Source organism: Pseudophryne corroboree, chromosome 6 (genome assembly GCF_028390025.1).
Source record: "Pseudophryne corroboree isolate aPseCor3 chromosome 6, aPseCor3.hap2, whole genome shotgun sequence".
Classification (NCBI taxonomy): Eukaryota; Metazoa; Chordata; class Amphibia; order Anura; family Myobatrachidae; genus Pseudophryne; species Pseudophryne corroboree.
Window position 1 is genome coordinate 255716139 of NC_086449.1, and position 17489 is coordinate 255733627.

General features: G+C 46.4%; 1 protein-coding gene across 4 annotated transcripts in view; it reads left to right on the forward strand.

The window, feature by feature from the left end:
- CRTC3 (CREB regulated transcription coactivator 3) overlaps nt 1-17489 on the forward strand; it is a 390875-nt gene that overhangs the window by 291164 nt on the left and 82222 nt on the right. For 3 of the 4 annotated variants that reach the window (XM_063925925.1, XM_063925921.1, XM_063925923.1), the window contains 3 exons: nt 622-660; nt 7904-7989; nt 8934-8983. In XM_063925925.1, the coding sequence (XP_063781995.1) occupies nt 622-660; nt 7904-7989; nt 8934-8983 (175 nt within the window). The remainder of the gene's footprint in view (nt 1-621; nt 661-7903; nt 7990-8933; nt 8984-17489) is intronic. The other variant, XM_063925922.1, reaches the window with a different exon arrangement.

Here is a 17489-nt window from a genome sequence, read left to right on the forward strand (position 1 = left end):
GGCCAGGCCAAAATCAATCCCATGACCACAGCGTTTGTTGTTTGCAGCGTTTCGCACTGTCAGCTTTTGGTGTGCTCAATTTTTTTTGGGACACAGACTCTTGCATTCTTATACACATGATTGTAATTTATTTGTTGTATTGAAGTCTGGGGAAATCGATTAAAGAAATCTATTTTAGTATAAAGGTTTTCTAGGTTTAGTTCTCTCACAGCAAAATGCACTACTGAATGAACCCATTAAAGGGACTTTACACCTTTTGTATTGTGTTCTACAGACTTTTTCCCATACAAGTGCAGTGATCAGTGATGGGAACCCAAACTGACCCACTCTTTCTGAAGGATGTAGATGTGCATCTCTGTATTTGTCTAAAACTCCCTAAAAAAGGGAGAAAAAGCTTCTAAGTAGTGAAAATGCGAAATAGTTCAAAACTGTTGCTTGCTTACCTTCTTTCACCATCCCATACCAAGCACTGCAGGTGAATGTGCTGTCGCTATATCTGCTCCCAGTACCTCTACTTACTAGTCACAAACAATGTCTTGCATAGGAAATACTTTTACTTATTATAATTGAATAGAACTCTGTTGCACCATCTGTACACTTTTTTTTTCTTTCTCTTTGTAGCAAGTTTACAGGACGGGGAAATAGACAACTTTGAAGGAGGTAAAATTGTGTTGCCGTTCTCTTTGTTTTGTGACCTTATCGGCTTACAGTTCTGTTGTGTAAGATGACGGTAGTAATCTGGAGCACAGACAGAATATATTTCCTCTTCAAAACAACTCTGCACTTTCATTTAGAAAAATATGAAGCATGGGTAACAAATGCATGCACTAGATCAGGGCTGGCCAAACCGCTCCTCGAGATCTACCAACAGTTCATGTTTTCCAGGTCTCCTGGAGAGCTGTAGAATTGTCAGTTAGGAATGAATGCAGCACATCTTAATTAGTAATGATTACACCTGTGCACTAGCTAGATGGTCTGGAAAATGTGAACTGTTGGTAGATCTCGAGGACTGGTTTGGCCAGCTCTACACTAGATACATTTAAGAAACCCACTGAATATGTTTATTTTTCCTAGTTCATTTACAAAGTAGACAGCCAGTGAGCAAAATAGTAGCCTTTTATTGTCAATTCCTTATGTATATGAACTAATCAAAGTTTCTTTTTACCAGTAAAGCCCACCTGCCCTTTCAGTATATGGGAATGGGTTAAACTTCTCCCATATGGGCAGATCCAGTCATTAGGCCTGATCAATCATGTAGGACCTAATTAGAGCTATCGCTTAAACAAGTGCACTCTGCAGACATCTGCCAACAAGGTTTTCTGATCAACCAAGCATTTGACCAAGGAAATTGCAAATTGGCGGGTAAACCTAGGCCATGTGTCTGTGTAAAAGGGTCAACCCAGATTAATTGTCTCGGGTCCATGACCTTCGTCATGAGCTGGGTTATTCCCGGGTCCAAGCCAGATACATTGCAGTGTGAAAGGGGGGACCCGGGTTAAATTTAGACGGTGCTCACTAATGCTCACTTTTCATGAGTCATCTTGGGAGCCTGTGAAGTCTACTTTTGAAGACTCGCGCTGCTTTGCAGGGCATACACAGCCGCAGTGTGAAAGGTATCGATTTGGGATTAACCTGGGTCCAACATCCAGCATTAAAGGGGTTTGAACAGCTGTACCACAGGTTGAAACCGTTAATTAACCTGGCTTGGACCCGGAATTTAGGTCTGAAATAGTCATGACATTGCTAATGCACATCTGATCAGTTCCTATATGATTGTAATCCGCTTCACTCAACTTCCCAAATAGAGCAGTATTGTAGCAATTGGGTTGAAAATTCCCAATTTGGTCATAGCAATCTGTTAACAGCGTAACACTGTGTATCACTTCCGTTGTGAGTGTTTAATGTTTTCATGTAATGACATTGCCATCATTATTCAATCTTTGCAGGGTTTGTTAAAATTTGGCATTGTAGCCTGCATGTCTGTTTACCAACAAAAAAATAAGATTTTACTCACCGGTAAATCTATTTCTCGTAGTCCGTAGTGGATGCTGGGAACTCCGAAAGGACCATGGGGAATAGCGGCTCCGCAGGAGTCTGGGCACAACTAAAAGAAAGCTTTTAGACTACCTGGTGTGCACTGGCTCCTCCCACTATGACCCTCCTCCAAGCCTCAGTTAGGATACTGTGCCCGGAAGAGCTGACACAATAAGGAAGGATTTTGAATCCCGGGTAAGACTCATACCAGCCACACCAATCACACCGTACAACACGTGATACCATATCCAGATAACAGTATGAAACAAAACTGAGCCTCTCAACAGATGGCTCATAACAATAACCCGTTATTAAACAATAACTATGTACAATTATTGCAGACAATCCGCACTAGGGACGGGCGCCCAGCATCCACTACGGACTACGAGAAATAGATTTACCGGTGAGTAAAATCTTATTTTCTCTAACGTCCTAGTGGATGCTGGGAACTCCGAAAGGACCATGGGGATTATACCAAAGCTCCCAAACGGGCGGGAGAGTGCGGATGACTCTGCAGCACCGAATGAGAGAACTCAAGGTCCTCCTCAGCCAGGGTATCAAATTTGTAGAATTTTGCAAACGTGTTTGCCCCTGACCAAGTAGCAGCTCGGCAAAGTTGTAAAGCCGAGACCCCTCGGGCAGCCGCCCAAGATGAGCCCACCTTCCTTGTAGAATGGGCTTTAACTGATATAGGACGCGGCAGTCCAACCGCAGAATGCGCCAGCTGAATTGTGCTACAAATCCAGCGAGCAATAGTCTGCTTAGAAGCAGGAGCACCCAGTTTGTTGGGTGCATACAGGATAAATAGCGAGTCAGTTTTCCTGACTCCAGCCGTCCTGGAAACATACATTTTCAAGGCCCTGACTACGTCCAGCAACTTGGAATCCTCCACGTTACTAGTAGCCGCAGGCACTACAATAGGTTGGTTCAAGTGAAAAGCTGATACCACCTTTGGGAGAAACTGGGGACGAGTCCTCAATTCTGCCCTATCCATATGGAAAATCAGATAAGGGCTTTTCCATGACAAAGCCGCCAATTCTGAAACACGCCTGGCCGAAGCCAAGGCCAATAACATGACCACTTTCCACGTGAGATATTTAAGATCCACGGTCTTCAGTGGGTCAAACCAATGTGATTTTAGGAAATTCAACACCACGTTGAGATCCCAGGGTTCCACTGGAGGCACAAAAGGGGGCTGAATATGCAGCACTCCTTTTACAAATGTCTGAACTTCAGGTAGTGAAGCTAGTTCTTTTTGGAAGAAAATCGACAGAGCCGATATCTGCACCTTAATGGAGCCTAATTTTAGGCCCATAGACACTCCTGCCTGTAGGAAGTGCAGAAATGGACCCAGCTGAAATTCCTCTGTTGGGGCCTTATTGGCCTCACACCAAGCAACATATTTCCGCCATATGCGGTGATAATGTTTTACAGTTACATCTTTCCTGGCTTTAATCAGCGTAGGAATGACATCCTCCGGAATGCCTTTCTCCTTTAGGATCCGGTGTTCAACCGCCATGCCGTCAAACGCAGCCGCGGTAAGTCTTGGAACAGACAGGGCCCCTGCTGCAGCAGGTCCTGTCTGAGCGGCAGAGGCCATGGGTCCTCTGAGATCATCTCTTGAAGTTCCGGGTACCACGCTCTTCTTGGCCAATCCGGAACCACGAGTATTGTCCTTACTCCTCGTTTTCTTATTTTTCTCAGTACCTTTGGTATGAGAGGCAGAGGAGGGAACACATAAACCGACTGGTACACCCACGGTGTCACTAGAGCGTCCACCGCTATCGCCTGAGGGTCCCTTGACCTGGCGCAATATCTCTCTAGTTTTTTGTTTAGGCGGGACACCATCATGTCCACCTGTGGCCGTTCCCAACGATTTACAATCAGTGTGAAGACTTCTGGATGAAGTCCCCACTCTCCCGGGTGGAGATCGTGTCTGCTGAGGAAGTCTGCTTCCCAGTTTTCCACTCCCGGAATGAACACTGCTGACAGTGCTAACACGTGATTTTCCGCCCATCGGAGAATCCTTGTGGCTTCTGCCATCGCCGTCCTGCTTCTTGTGCCGCCCTGTCGGTTTACATGGGCGACTGCCGTGATGTTGTCTGATTGGATCAGTACCGGCTGGTTTTGAAGCAGGGATTTTGCCTGACTTAGGGTATTGTAAATGGCCCTCAGTTCTAGAACATTTATGTGTAGGGAAGTCTCCTGACTCGACCATAGTCCTTGGAAGTTTCTTCCCTGTGTGACTGCCCCCCAGCCTCGAAGGCTGGCATCCGTGGTCACCAGGACCCAGTCCTGTATGCCGAATCTGCGGCCCTCTAGAAGATGAGCACTCTGCAGCCACCACAGTAGAGACACCCTGGTTCTTGGAGACAGGGTTATTAGCCGATGCATCTGAAGATGCGATCCGGACCATTGGTCCAACAGGTCCCACTGAAAGATTCTGGCATGGAACCTGCCGAACGGAATTGCTTCGTACGAAGCCACCATCTTTCCCAGGACTCGCGTGCAGTGATGCACCGACACCTGTTTTGGTTTCAGGAGGTTTCTGACTAGAGACGACAGCTCCATGGCTTTTTCCTCTGGGAGAAACACTTTTTTCTGGACTGTGTCCAGAATCATTCCCAGGAACAGTAGACGTGTCGTCGGAACCAGCTGTGACTTTGGAATATTTAGAATCCAACCGTGCTGGTGTAGCACCTCCTGAGATAGTGCTACTCCTACCAACAACTGCTCCTTGGATCTCGCCTTTATTAGGAGATCGTCCAAGTATGGGATAATTAAAACTCCCTTTTTTCGAAGGAGTATCCTCATTTCCGCCATTACCTTGGTAAACACCCCCGGTGCCATGGACAGACCAAACGGCAACGTCTGGAATTGGTAATGGCAATTCTGTACCGCAAATCTGAGGTACTCCTGGTGAGGATGGTAAATGGGGACATGCAGGTAAGCATCCTTGATGTCCAGGGATACCATGTAATCCCCCTCGTCTAGACTTGCAATAACCGCCCTGAGCGATTCCATCTTGAACTTGAATTTTTTTATGTATGTGTTCAAGGATTTCAAATTTAAAATGGGTCTCACCGAACCGTCCGGTTTCGGTACCACAAACAGTGTGGAATAGTAACCCCGTCCTTGTTGAAGTAGGGGCACCTTGACTATCACGCGCTGGGAATACAGCTTGTGAATTGCCTCTAGCACAGCCTCCCTGTCCGAGGGAGTTGCTGGCAAGGCTGATTTGAGGAAACGGCGCGGGGGAGACGCCTCGAATTCCAGCTTGTACCCCTGAGATACTACTTGAAAGATCCAGGGATCCACCTGTGAGCGAGCCCACTGATCGCTGAAATTTTTTAGGCGGCCCCCCACCGTACCTGGCTCCGCCCGTGGAGCCCCACCGTCATGCGGCGGACTTGGAAGAAGCGGGGGAGGACTTTTGCTCCTGGGAACTAGCTGTTTGTTGCAGCCTTTTTCCCCTACCTCTGCCTCTGGACAGAAAAGACCCGCCTTTTCCTCGCCTGTTTTTCTGGGTCCGAAAGGACTGTAACTGATAAAACGGCGCTTTTTTAGGCTGTGAGGGAACATGGGGTAAAAATGCTGACCTCCCAGCTGTCGCTGTGGAAACGAGGTCCGAGAGACCATCCCCGAATAACTCCTCACCCTTATAAGGCAAAACTTCCATGTGCCTTTTGGAATCTGCATCCCCTGTCCACTGCCGGGTCCATAAGCCTCTCCTAGCAGAAATGGACAATGCACTTATTTTAGATGCCAGCCGGCAGATCTCCCTCTGTGCATCTCTCATGTATGAGACTGAGTCTTTTATATGCTCTATGGTTAGCAGAATAGTGTCCCTGTCTAGGGTGTCAATATTTTCTGACAGGGAATCTGACCACGCAGCGGCAGCACTGCACATCCATGCTGACGCAATAGCTGGTCTAAGTAGAATGCCTGTGTGTGTATATATAGACTTCAGGATTGCCTCCTGTTTTCTATCCGCAGGCTCCTTCAGGGCGGCCGTATCCGGAGACGGAAGTGCCACCTTTTTAGACAAACGTGTGAGCGCTTTATCCACCCTAGGAGGTGTTTCCCAACGTGCCCTATCCTCTGGCGGGAAAGTAAATTAGTAATTTTTTTGAGATTATCAATCTTTTATCAGGGAAAGCCCACGCTTCTTCACACACTTCATTTAATTCTTCAGATGGGGGAAAAACTACGGGTAGTTTTTTCTCCCCAAACATAATACCCTTTTTTGTGGTACCTGGGTTTAAATCTGAAATGTGTAACACCTCTTTCATTGCCTCAATCATGCAGCGAATGGCCTTAGTGGACATTAGATTAGACTCATCGTCGTCGACACTGGTATCAGTATCCGTGTCGACATCTGGGTCTGCCATCTGAGGTAGCGGGCGTTTTAGAGCCCCTGATGATGGCCTTTGAGACACCTGGGCAGGCACAAGCTGAGAAGCCGGCTGTCCCGCATTTGGCATGTCGTCAAATTTTTTGTGTAAGGAGTCTACACTTGCACGTAATTCCTTCCATAAAACCATCCACTCAGGTGTCTGCCCCGCAGGGGGTGACATCACTTCTACAGGCATCTGCTCCGCCTCCACATAATTTTCCTCCTCAAACATGTCGACACAGCCGTACCGACACACCGCACACACACCGGGAATGCTCTAAACAGAGGACAGGACCCCACAGAAGCCCTTTGGGGAGACAGAGAGAGAGTATGCCAGCACACACCAGAGCGCTATATACTGCAGGGACTAACTGAATTATGTCCCCTATAGCTGCTATAATATTTACTGCGCCTAAATTTAGTGCCCCCCCTCTCTTTTTTACCCTTTTTCTGTAGTGTAGACTGCAGGGGAGAACCAGGGAGCTTCCTTCCAGCGGAACTGTGAGGGAAAAATGGCGCCAGTGTGCTGAGGGGGATAGCTCCGCCCCTTTTTTGCGGACTATTCTCCCGCTTTTTTAAGGATTCTGGCAGGGGTAATTATCACATATATAGCCTCTGGGGCTATATATTGTGATTGTTTTGCCAGCCAAGGTGTTTTTATTGCTGCTCAGGGTGCCCCCCCCCCAGCGCCCCGCACCCTCAGTGACCGGAGTGTGAAGTGTGTATGAGAAGCAATGGCGCACAGCTGCAGTGCTGTGCGCTACCTTGGAGAAGACGGAAGTCTTCATGCCGCCGATTTTCCGGACTTCTTCTTGCTTCTGGCTCTGTAAGGGGGACGGCGGCGCGGCTCCGGGACCGAACACCAAGGCCAGTTCCATGCGGTCGGTCCCTCTGGAGCTAATGGTGTCCAGTAGCCTAAGAAGCCCAAGCTAGCTGCAAGCAGGTAGGTTCGCTTCTTCTCCCCTTAGTCCCTCGTTGCAGTGAGCCTGTTGCCAGCAGGTCTCACTGTAAAATAAAAAACCTAAAATATACTTTCTTCTAAGAGCTCAGGAGAGCCCCTAGTGTGCATCCAGCTCGGCCGGGCACAAAAATCTAACTGAGGCTTGGAGGAGGGTCATAGTGGGAGGAGCCAGTGCACACCAGGTAGTCTAAAAGCTTTCTTTTAGTTGTGCCCAGACTCCTGCGGAGCCGCTATTCCCCATGGTCCTTTCGGAGTTCCCAGCATCCACTAGGACGTTAGAGAAAACAATTTACATCTAGTTTGTTAAATATATGATATTGCTGTAATTATTTATGAAAAATATTAAGATGATTAATGTTTAGTCTAAACTTGTCGGTCCAAACCTGTCTATATAGATTATACAAGTTACTGTGCGCTCGGCATTATGGGGGGTACTAATGTGTTATATTCAGGAAATATTTACCATTGGTGTTTCTGCTCAGAACAATGATTGTCTTCTTTTTTTTCTGTAGTTTTTTCTTTTCCCAGCGCTTTGACAGAAGATAATCTGCTGCCCGTTTCTAAGCCACTGCCCAAACAGCTATGGGAAGCCAAAAAGGTACCGTAATGCATTATGGCACAGAAACTATACTTTTATTTTAAGGTCTGCAGTCCTTCAGATAGACTAACAGAGTATGCATCCTCAATTATCTTCAACAATAAAAACATGTATTTTTCAATTTTGATATTGGGTAGAAATAAATTCTGTCCTATCCCAGAATATGCTGACATTCATCACCACCCTGCAGTACTATGTAGTACAGTATGTCACTACAAATACAGCATTGGATGGATGCCAGTGTACTTTTCCCTTTCTCAATATAACTTAATAAAGTATTCTCTTAAATTACTTAGCAATGGTTTGGTTTTTATCCCCTATATATAAGGTAATATTTTTTTCCTTCTACATCCTGCAGTTCATGTTTGCATCTGCTTTAGGCCTTAACTAATTTCCTGCTCTTTGATCCTAATGTCTCTATTCTGGGATTGTTCCATTTAAGTCTTTGAAGAACTTATTTGGTCCTTCTCTAGTTCTGTTCCTGGATCATTTCATTGTTTCACTCGCTCGCTCTCTCTGCTCTGTAGAAGAGATTGTCACTGAGCAGCATACATTCACTGGATGTGCTATGGATTTACATATGTTGTATGTAGCCTTCTTATCTTTTGGCAGCTTTCATCTCAAATTGCGTGATCATTTTTCTTAAGCAGGTTGTGGGCTTCACAGAGAGCTAGGAGATGTACCTGGGTACTCAGCAATTTTGTCTGTGTCATTTCTGTCACTTGCCACAGACCCAATGTCTCTTCAAGATATTGTATGCACACATAAATAAGACTGACAGGAGGGCTCTGGAATGAGATAAAGTAATAATAAAACTGACAAAAGATGGTGCTGTAATGATAGTAAGGCATTAGATTTAGGTCAGTCGAGGTTATTGGAAATCAGAATTTGTGATCATGACTTTGTATAAGGTATAAGCGTACATGTTTTCTTTTTCTGTATAGGTCCAGTCCCTGACATCTCGTCCCCGATCCTGTGAAGTTCCAGGTATCAAGTATGTATTGAGCCTATCAGTGCCATTTTCTATGTTTGTACTGTTAAAAACATTCTATAGTTTAGCAGTTATTTAAGGATCAGCATTGTGTAGGTCAGCATGGGTTACAGTGCTATTTGTCGGTAGTGGTTATTTTAGCTTTACTAGCATCATTTAGGACTTTTACAGTATTATTTGTGTTAATCTTGGCAAAACAAGAGTAAGAAATCTTAGTCTAACATGTTGTATGCTAAAACTCTTTATCTATTTAGTAAGTTAGACACCTCAGTCCGCCCTGCCCCTCCCACTGTATTACTTATCCCGTTTCCAGCACTGTGGTTCTGCTCAGGCTACTCTTACACTGGTCTGTCTGTGCAGTCCCATCACTGCAGGGGGACAGACGGAGGGGTGGGGTGCATGCCCTAGCTCCCACTACACATGATGTCAAAAGCCCTACATTAGATTTCATACACACGGTGCTTATTTTCATTATAAAAGCCAATTAAAACACATGTTAAGTACTGCATGCATTTGTTTTGAGGTCATTGGAGTTCACGGTTTACTTCCTTCAATGCAGTTAACTGCACTGAGTGAAATTAGATGAATTTGTAAAAATACAGCTCGCCCCAATTCTAGTAAAAAAAGAAATGGGCATAGCGTCATTAGAAAAAAATTAGTTTATTGTGAGCTGCTGTTTCTGAAAGTGGGTTGTTCTAGTTTTCATATTTACAGTCTGTTTACGATATTTGCAAATAAGACATTGGCTTCAGAGAGTTCTGCCCGCCCCCCTTAGAAAGCCCGTTTTCCCTGCATGTGTGTTAGCACAGTTTTCTCTAATGTCCTAGTGGATGCTGGGGACTCCGTAAGGACCATGGGGAATAGACGGGCTCTGCAGGAGACAGGGCACTTTAAGAAAGAATTAGGAATACTGGTGTGCACTGGCTCCTCCCTCTATGTCCCTACTCCAGACCTCAGTTTGAATCTGTGCCCGGACGAGCTGGGTGCACCTTAGTGAGCTCTCCTGAGCTTGCTAAATAGAAAGTATTTTGTTAGGATTTTTTATTTTCAGAGAGATCTGCTGGCAACAGACTCTCTGCTACGTGGGACTGAGGGGAGAGAAACAGCCCTACTAACTGCGGATAGGTCATGCTTCTTAGGCTACTGGACACCATTAGCTCCAGAGGGATCGAACACAGGAACGCACCCTTGGTCGTCCGATCCCGGAGCCGCGCCGCCGTCCCCCTCGCAGAGCCAGAAGCCGGCGTGAGAAGCAAGAAGACGTCAAAAGCGGCGGCAGAAGACTCCAGTCTTCATATGAGGTAGCGCACAGCACTGCAGCTGTGCGCCATTGCTCCCACATTAAACCCACACACTCCCGTCATTGTAGGGTGCAGGGCGCAGGGGGGGGGGGCGCCCTGGGCAGCAATTGAGAACCTCTTGGCAAAAAGCAGCATATATACAGTTGGGCACTGTATATATGCATGAGCCCCCGCCATTATTTTACACAAAATCGCGGGACAGAAGCCCGCCGCTGAGGGGGCGGGGCTTCTTCCTCAGCACTCACCAGCGCCATTTTCTCTCCACAGCTCCGCTGAGAGGAAGCTCCCCAGGCTCTCCCCTGCAGATTCACGGTAGAAAGAGGGTAAAAAGAGAGGGGGGGCACATAAATTTAGCGCAAAATCAGTATATACAGCAGCTACTGGGTAAATACTAAGTTACTGTGTAATTCCTGGGTCATATAGCGCTGGGGTGTGTGCTGGCATACTCTCTCTCTGTCTCTCCAAAAGGCCTTGTGGGGGTTCTGTCCTCAAATAGAGCATCCCCTGTGTGTGTGGTGTGTCGGTACGCTTGTGTCGACATGTTTGACGAGGAAGGCTATGTGGAAGCAGAGCAGGTACAAATGAATGTGGGATCGCCGCCGACACCCGATTGGATGGATATGTGGAAGGTTTTAAATGATAATGTTACTTCCTTGCATAAAAGGTTGGATAAAGCTGAAGCCTTGGGACAGTCAGGGTCTCAACCCATGCCTGATCCTACAGCGCAGAGGCCGTCAGGGTCTCAGAAGCGCCCACTATCCCAAATTGTTGACACAGATATCGACACGGATTCTGACTCCAGTGTCGATGATGCAAAGTTGCAGCCTAAAATGGCTAAAGCCATCCGCTACATGATTATAGCAATGAAGGATGTATTGCACATCTCAGAGGAAAACCCAGTCCCTGACAAGAGGGTTTATATGTTTGGGGAAAAAAGGCATGAGGTGACCTTTCCCCCTTCCCATGAGTTAAATGAGTTATGTGAAAAAGCTTGGGAATCTCCAGATAGAAAAATGCAGATTTCCAAACGGTTGCTTATGGCGTATCCTTTCCCGCCAGCGGACAGGTTACGCTGGGAATCCTCCCCTAGGGTAGACAAAGCTTTGACACGCTTATCTAAGAAGGTAGCCCTGCCATCACAGGATACGGCCACCCTAAAAGATCCTGCGGATAGAAAGCAGGAAGGTATCCTGAAGTCCGTTTATACACATTCAGGTACCATACTAAGGCCGGCAATTGCGTCGGCCTGGATGTGTAGTGCTGTAGCAGCATGGACAGATACTTTATCTGAGGAACTTGATACCTTGGACAAGGATACTATATTACTGACCCTGGGGCATATAAAAGACGCTGTCCTATATATGAGAGATGCCCAGAGAGACATTAGCCTACTGGGCTCTAGAATAAATGCAATGTCGATTTCTGCCAGAAGGGTCCTGTGGACTCGGCAATGGACAGGTGATGCCGACTCAAAAAGGCACATGGAAGTTTTACCTTATAAGGGTGAGGAATTGTTTGGGGACGGTCTCTCGGACCTAGTTTCCACAGCTACGGCTGGGAAGTCAAATTTTTTGCCATATATCCCCTCACAGCCTAAGAAAGCACCATATTACCAAATGCAGTCCTTTAGTTCACAAAGAGGCAAGAAAGTCCGAGGTGCGTTCTTTCTTGCCAGAGGCAGGGGTAGAGGAAAGAAGCTGCACAATACAGCTAGTTCCCAGGAACAGAAGTCCTCCCCGGCTTCCACTAAATCCACTGCATGACGCTGCGGCTCCACAGGTGGAGCTAGGATCGGTGGGGGCGCGTCTCCGAAATTTCAGCCACCAGTGGGTTCGCTCACGGGTGGATCCCTGGGCTATACAGATTGTGTCTCAGGGATACAAGCTGGAATTCGAAGTGATGCCCCTGCACCGTTACCTCAAATCGGCCCTGCCAGCTTCCCCCACAGAGAGGGAAATAGTGTTAGCGGCAATTCACAAATTATATCTCCAGCAGGTGGTGGTAATGGTTCCCCTCCTTTAACAGGGAAGGGGTTACTATTCCACAATGTTTGTGGTACCGAAACCGGACGGTTCGGTCAGACCCATATTGAATTTAAAATCCCTGAACATTTACCTGAAAAGGTTCAAGTTCAAGATGGAATCGCTCAGAGCGGTCATTGCAAGCCTGGAAGAGGGGGATTTTATGGTGTCTCTGGACATAAAGGATGCTTACCTGCATGTCCCCATTTATCCACCTCATCAGGAGTACCTCAGATTTGTGGTACAGGACTGTCATTACCAATTCCAGACGTTGCCGTTTGGTCTGTCCACGGCACCGAGAATATTTACCAAGGTAATGGCAGAAATGATGGTGCTTCTGCGAAAGCAAGGAGTCACAATTATCCCATACTTGGACGATCTCCTCATAAAGGCGAGGTCCGGAGAGCAGTTGCTGATCAGCGTAGCACACTCTCAGGAAATGTTGCAACAGCACGGCTGGATTCTGAATATTCCAAAGTCGCAGCTGATTCCTACGACACGTCTGCCCTTCCTGGGCATGATTCTGGACACAGACCAGAAGAAGGTTTTTCTCCCGGCGGAGAAGACTCAGGAGCTCGTGACTCTGGTCAGAGACCTCTTAAAACCAAAACAGGTGTCGGTGCATCAATGCACGCGAGTCCTGGGAAAGATGGTGGCGTCATACGAAGCCATTCCCTTCGGCAGGTTCCATGCGAGGACCTTTCAGTGGGATCTGTTGGACAAGTGGTCCGGATCGCATCTTCAGATGCAGCGGCTGATCACCCTATCCCCCAGGGCCAGGGTGTCTCTTCTGTGGTGGCTGCAGAGTGCTCACCTTCTCGAGGGTCGCAGGTTCGGAATTCAGGACTGGGTCCTGGTGACCACGGATGCAAGCCTCCGAGGGTGGGGGGGGCAGTCACACAGGGAAGAAATTTCCCGGGTCTGTGGTCAAGTCAGGAGACTTGTCTGCACATCAATATCCTGGAACTAAGGGCCATATACAACGCCCTAAGTCAAGCGGAGCCTCTGCTTCGCAACCAACCGGTGCTGATTCAGACAGACAACATCACCGCAGTGGCTCATGTAAACCGCCAAGGCGGCACAAGGAGCAGGGTGGCGATGGCGGAAGCCACCAGAATTCTTCGCTGGGCGGAGAATCACGTAAAAGCACTGTCAGCAGTGTTCATTCCGGGAGTGGACAACTGGGAAGCAGACTTCCTTAGCAGGCACGACCTCCACCCGGGAGAGTGGGGACTTCATCAAGAAGTCTTCACACAAATTACAAGTCGTTGGGAACTGCCACAGGTGGACATGATGGCATCCCGCCTCAACAAAAAGCTACAAATGTATTGCGCCAGGTCAAGAGACCCTCAGGCGATAGCTGTGGACGCACTAGTGACACCGTGGGTGTTCCAGTCGGATTATGTGTTTCCTCCTCTTCCTCTCATACCCAAGGTGCTGAGAATCGTAAGAAAAAGAGGAGTGAGAACAATACTCATTGTTCCGGATTGGCCAAGAAGAACTTGGTATCAGTAACTGCAAGAAATGCTCACAGAGGACCCATGGCCTCTGCCTCTCAGACAGGATCTGTTGCAACAGGGGCCCTGTCTGTTCCAAGACTTACCGCGGCTGCGTTTGACGGCATGGCGGTTAAACGCCGGATCCTAGCAGAAAAAGGTATTCCGGATGAGGTTATTCCTACGCTAATAAAGGCTAGGAAGGACGTGACGGCTAAACATTATCACCGTATATGGCGAAAATATGTTGCTTGGAGTGAGGCCAGGAATGCCCCTACAGAGGAATTTCAGCTGGGCCGTTTCCTTCACTTCCTACAGTCGGGAGTGACTTTGGGCTTAAAATTGGGGTCCATTAAGGTCCAGATTTCAGCCCTATCCATTTTCTTTCAAAAGGAACTGGCTTCTCTTCCTGAAGTTCAGACGTTTGTAAAGGGAGTGCTGCATATTCAGCCCCCTTTTGTGCCACCAGTGGCACCTTGGGATCTTAACGTGGTGTTGAGTTTCCTGAAATCACACTGGTTTGAGCCACTTAAAACCGTGGAGTTAAAATATCTCACGTGGAAGGTGGTCATGCTATTGGCCTTAGCTTCGGCTAGGCGTGTGTCAGAATTGGCGGCTTTGTCACATAAAAGCCCCTATCTGGTTTTCCATATGGACAGGGCAGAATTACGGACTCGTCCGCAATTTCTGCCAAAAGTGGTGTCATCTTTTCATTTGAACCAACCTATTGTGGTGCCTGCGGCTACTCGTGACTTGGAGGATGCCAAGTTACTAGATGTAGTCAGGGTTTTGAAGGTTTATGTAGCCAGAACGGCTGGAGTCAGGAAAACTGAGTCGCTGTTTATCGTGTATGCATCCAACAAGCTGGGTGCTCCTGCTTCAAAGCAAACTATTGCTCGCTGGATCTGTAACACGATTCAGCAGGCTCATTCTGCGGCTGGATTGCCGCCTCCAAAATCAGTAAAAGCCCATTCCACAAGGAAGGTGGGCTCTTCTTGGGCGGCTGCCCGAGGAGTCTCGGCATTACAGCTTTGTCGAGCAGCTACTTGGTCGGGTTCAAACACTTTTGCAAAGTTCTACAAGTTTGATACCCTGGCTGAGGAGGACCTTGTGTTTGCTCATTCGGTGCTGCAGAGTCATCCGCACTCTCCCGCCCGTTTGGGAGCTTTGGTATAATCCCCATGGTCCTTACGGAGTCCCCAGCATCCACTAGGACGTTAGAGAAAATAAGATTTTACTTACCGGTAAATCTATTTCTCGTAGTCCGTAGTGGATGCTGGGCGCCCGTCCCAAGTGCGGACTTCTTCTGCAATACTTGTATATAGTTATTGCTTAAATAAGGGTTATGTTATGGTTGCATCAGGGTTATCTGATGCTCTGTTGTTGTTCATACTGTTAACTGGGTAAGGTTATCACGAGTTATACGGTGTGATTGGTGTGGCTGGTATGAGTCTTACTCTGGATTCCAAAATCCTTTCCTTGTACTGTCAGCTCTTCCGGGCACAGTTTCCTTAACTGAGGTCTGGAGGAGGGACATAGAGGGAGGAGCCAGTGCACACCAGTATTCCTAATTCTTTCTTAAAGTGCCCTGTCTCCTGCGGAGCCCGTCTATTCCCCATGGTCCTTACGGAGTCCCCAGCATCCACTACGGACTACGAGAAATAGATTTACCGGTAAGTAAAATCTTATTTTCTTCCTCATGTTACAAAGGGGGTATAACTCGGCGGTATCACTCCTAAGTACTAGATGCTAAAAGAGGTAAGTTGTTTACCAAACTAAATGGGAGAGTGATCTTACTCAGCCATAGTCGGAAGAGGTTTGGGAAACCATATTTATTTCGTACGCGTTTCAAGGTGTCTTGCTGTATCAACCATGCAGAAGTGTTTTAAAAATTCATAGGGGTCAATCCTATTCCCTGTAGAGACACTGCGGGTGCAAGTAAGTGTGGCACGATGTTGGTCTTACAGTAATGCCTTTGGGGCTGTGAGTAAAAATCTGCAAGGTGGGCACTATAAAGGACTGCAAGGGGTGCGAGTTCGGTTTCCTTTGCTGGGAATATGAGTGTACCTTAACTTGGATAGACAGAATAAACTCTGTCCCTCTATACTGGAAACACCCTTACAAAATCATTATTATCTTGTATTTATATAGCGCCACAAGGGATCCGCGGCGCCAATTACAGAGCACATAAACAAATGAGCAAAACCAGAAAAAAAAGCACTTACAGTTTAAGACAATATAGGACAAGTATAAGATATATACAGAAAACCAGGGGTTAGATGCCATCAAAGGGAGTATTGTGTATAAGATAGTGTTAGTAAGAGAAGGAAAGGCACAAGAGGGGAATAGGCCCTGCTCTTGCGAGCTTACAATCTAAAATCAAAATGATTTAGGAAATATTAATCCAGTGTCTACACGTATGATATGGGAGTGGGCTAAAACAAAATCTAAAAAGTTTTCCTCCACTCCCATATCATGTGTAGACACTGGATTAATATTTCCTTTACATGGGTGCGCACAATAAGATTTTGGCTATGTCAACATATCCTACACTATTTCCCTTGAAATTCCCTGAGCTCCTGAACAATGAAATAGAGCATACTGTACACACATACAGTAACAAAGGTTTAAGGGAAAAAAAATTGTGCGCAATCCAGCTGCTGGAAGAGACACACTTTCCTGAAGGATCCTTCTCCCTTCACCATAAGTGCCACAATAAAGAAAAGATGGAAAGCGTAACTTATCCTGCGCTCGTCTTTGTTTCCATCGACAGCAATCAGATGCTCAATGCAAATTATGTGGGAGCATAGAAAAGATTAAAAGAGTGGATATAGTGAAGGACAATTTAATACATATAAAATTCATATAACACACTTATAAAATCCATATACATATTCATAGCAGCAAAAATTGAATTGAATAAATTGCACAGAAATCCTCATGGGCAAAAAAGACTGGTGGATAATTACCAATGTGTACAGAACTGTAAAAACAGTTCTAAACCAGCATGCAGGTTTTTGTTTTGGAGGATCCCGGAAATCCCCTCAATCCTCGTATAACTGGAACAGAGTGGCAAGTCCTCCAGTATATTGTCCCACTGCACCTGTGCGTTCCACCGACGCGTTTCTACTCCAAACAGGAGTCTTTTTCAAGGTACACATTGTATTAAATTGTGCTTCACTATATCCACTCTTTTAATCTTTTCTATGCTCCCACATAATTTGCATTGAGCATCTAAATGCTGTCGATGGAAACAAAGACGAGCGCAGGATAAGTTACGCTTTCCATCTTTTCTTTGTCATACTGTACACACGGTAACATAAAGCATAAGATTTAGCACAATAGATTTATCATAGGATATATAATAAAATATGGCTTCTCACTTTATTGTGATGAGACAAATCAGATACAGTATCGTACTTTAACATACACACGGTACAATATGCACTAGATAGTGTACTATCTAGCATAAAATTGAGCTGCATGTGCATCCGACATCCTATGTGGCATACAATATAGTTCATACACACGGTCAGATATAGTGCACTTTATCGCACTCTAGCCTAAAAGTGTGCGATATAGTGCAAAAAAATTGCACGTGTGTACCCAACCTTACTCATTTCTTTTTTTATAAGGGTGTTTCCACACTCCTAGAGCACACTGTATATATCTTGTATATTTTGTTGTAGAA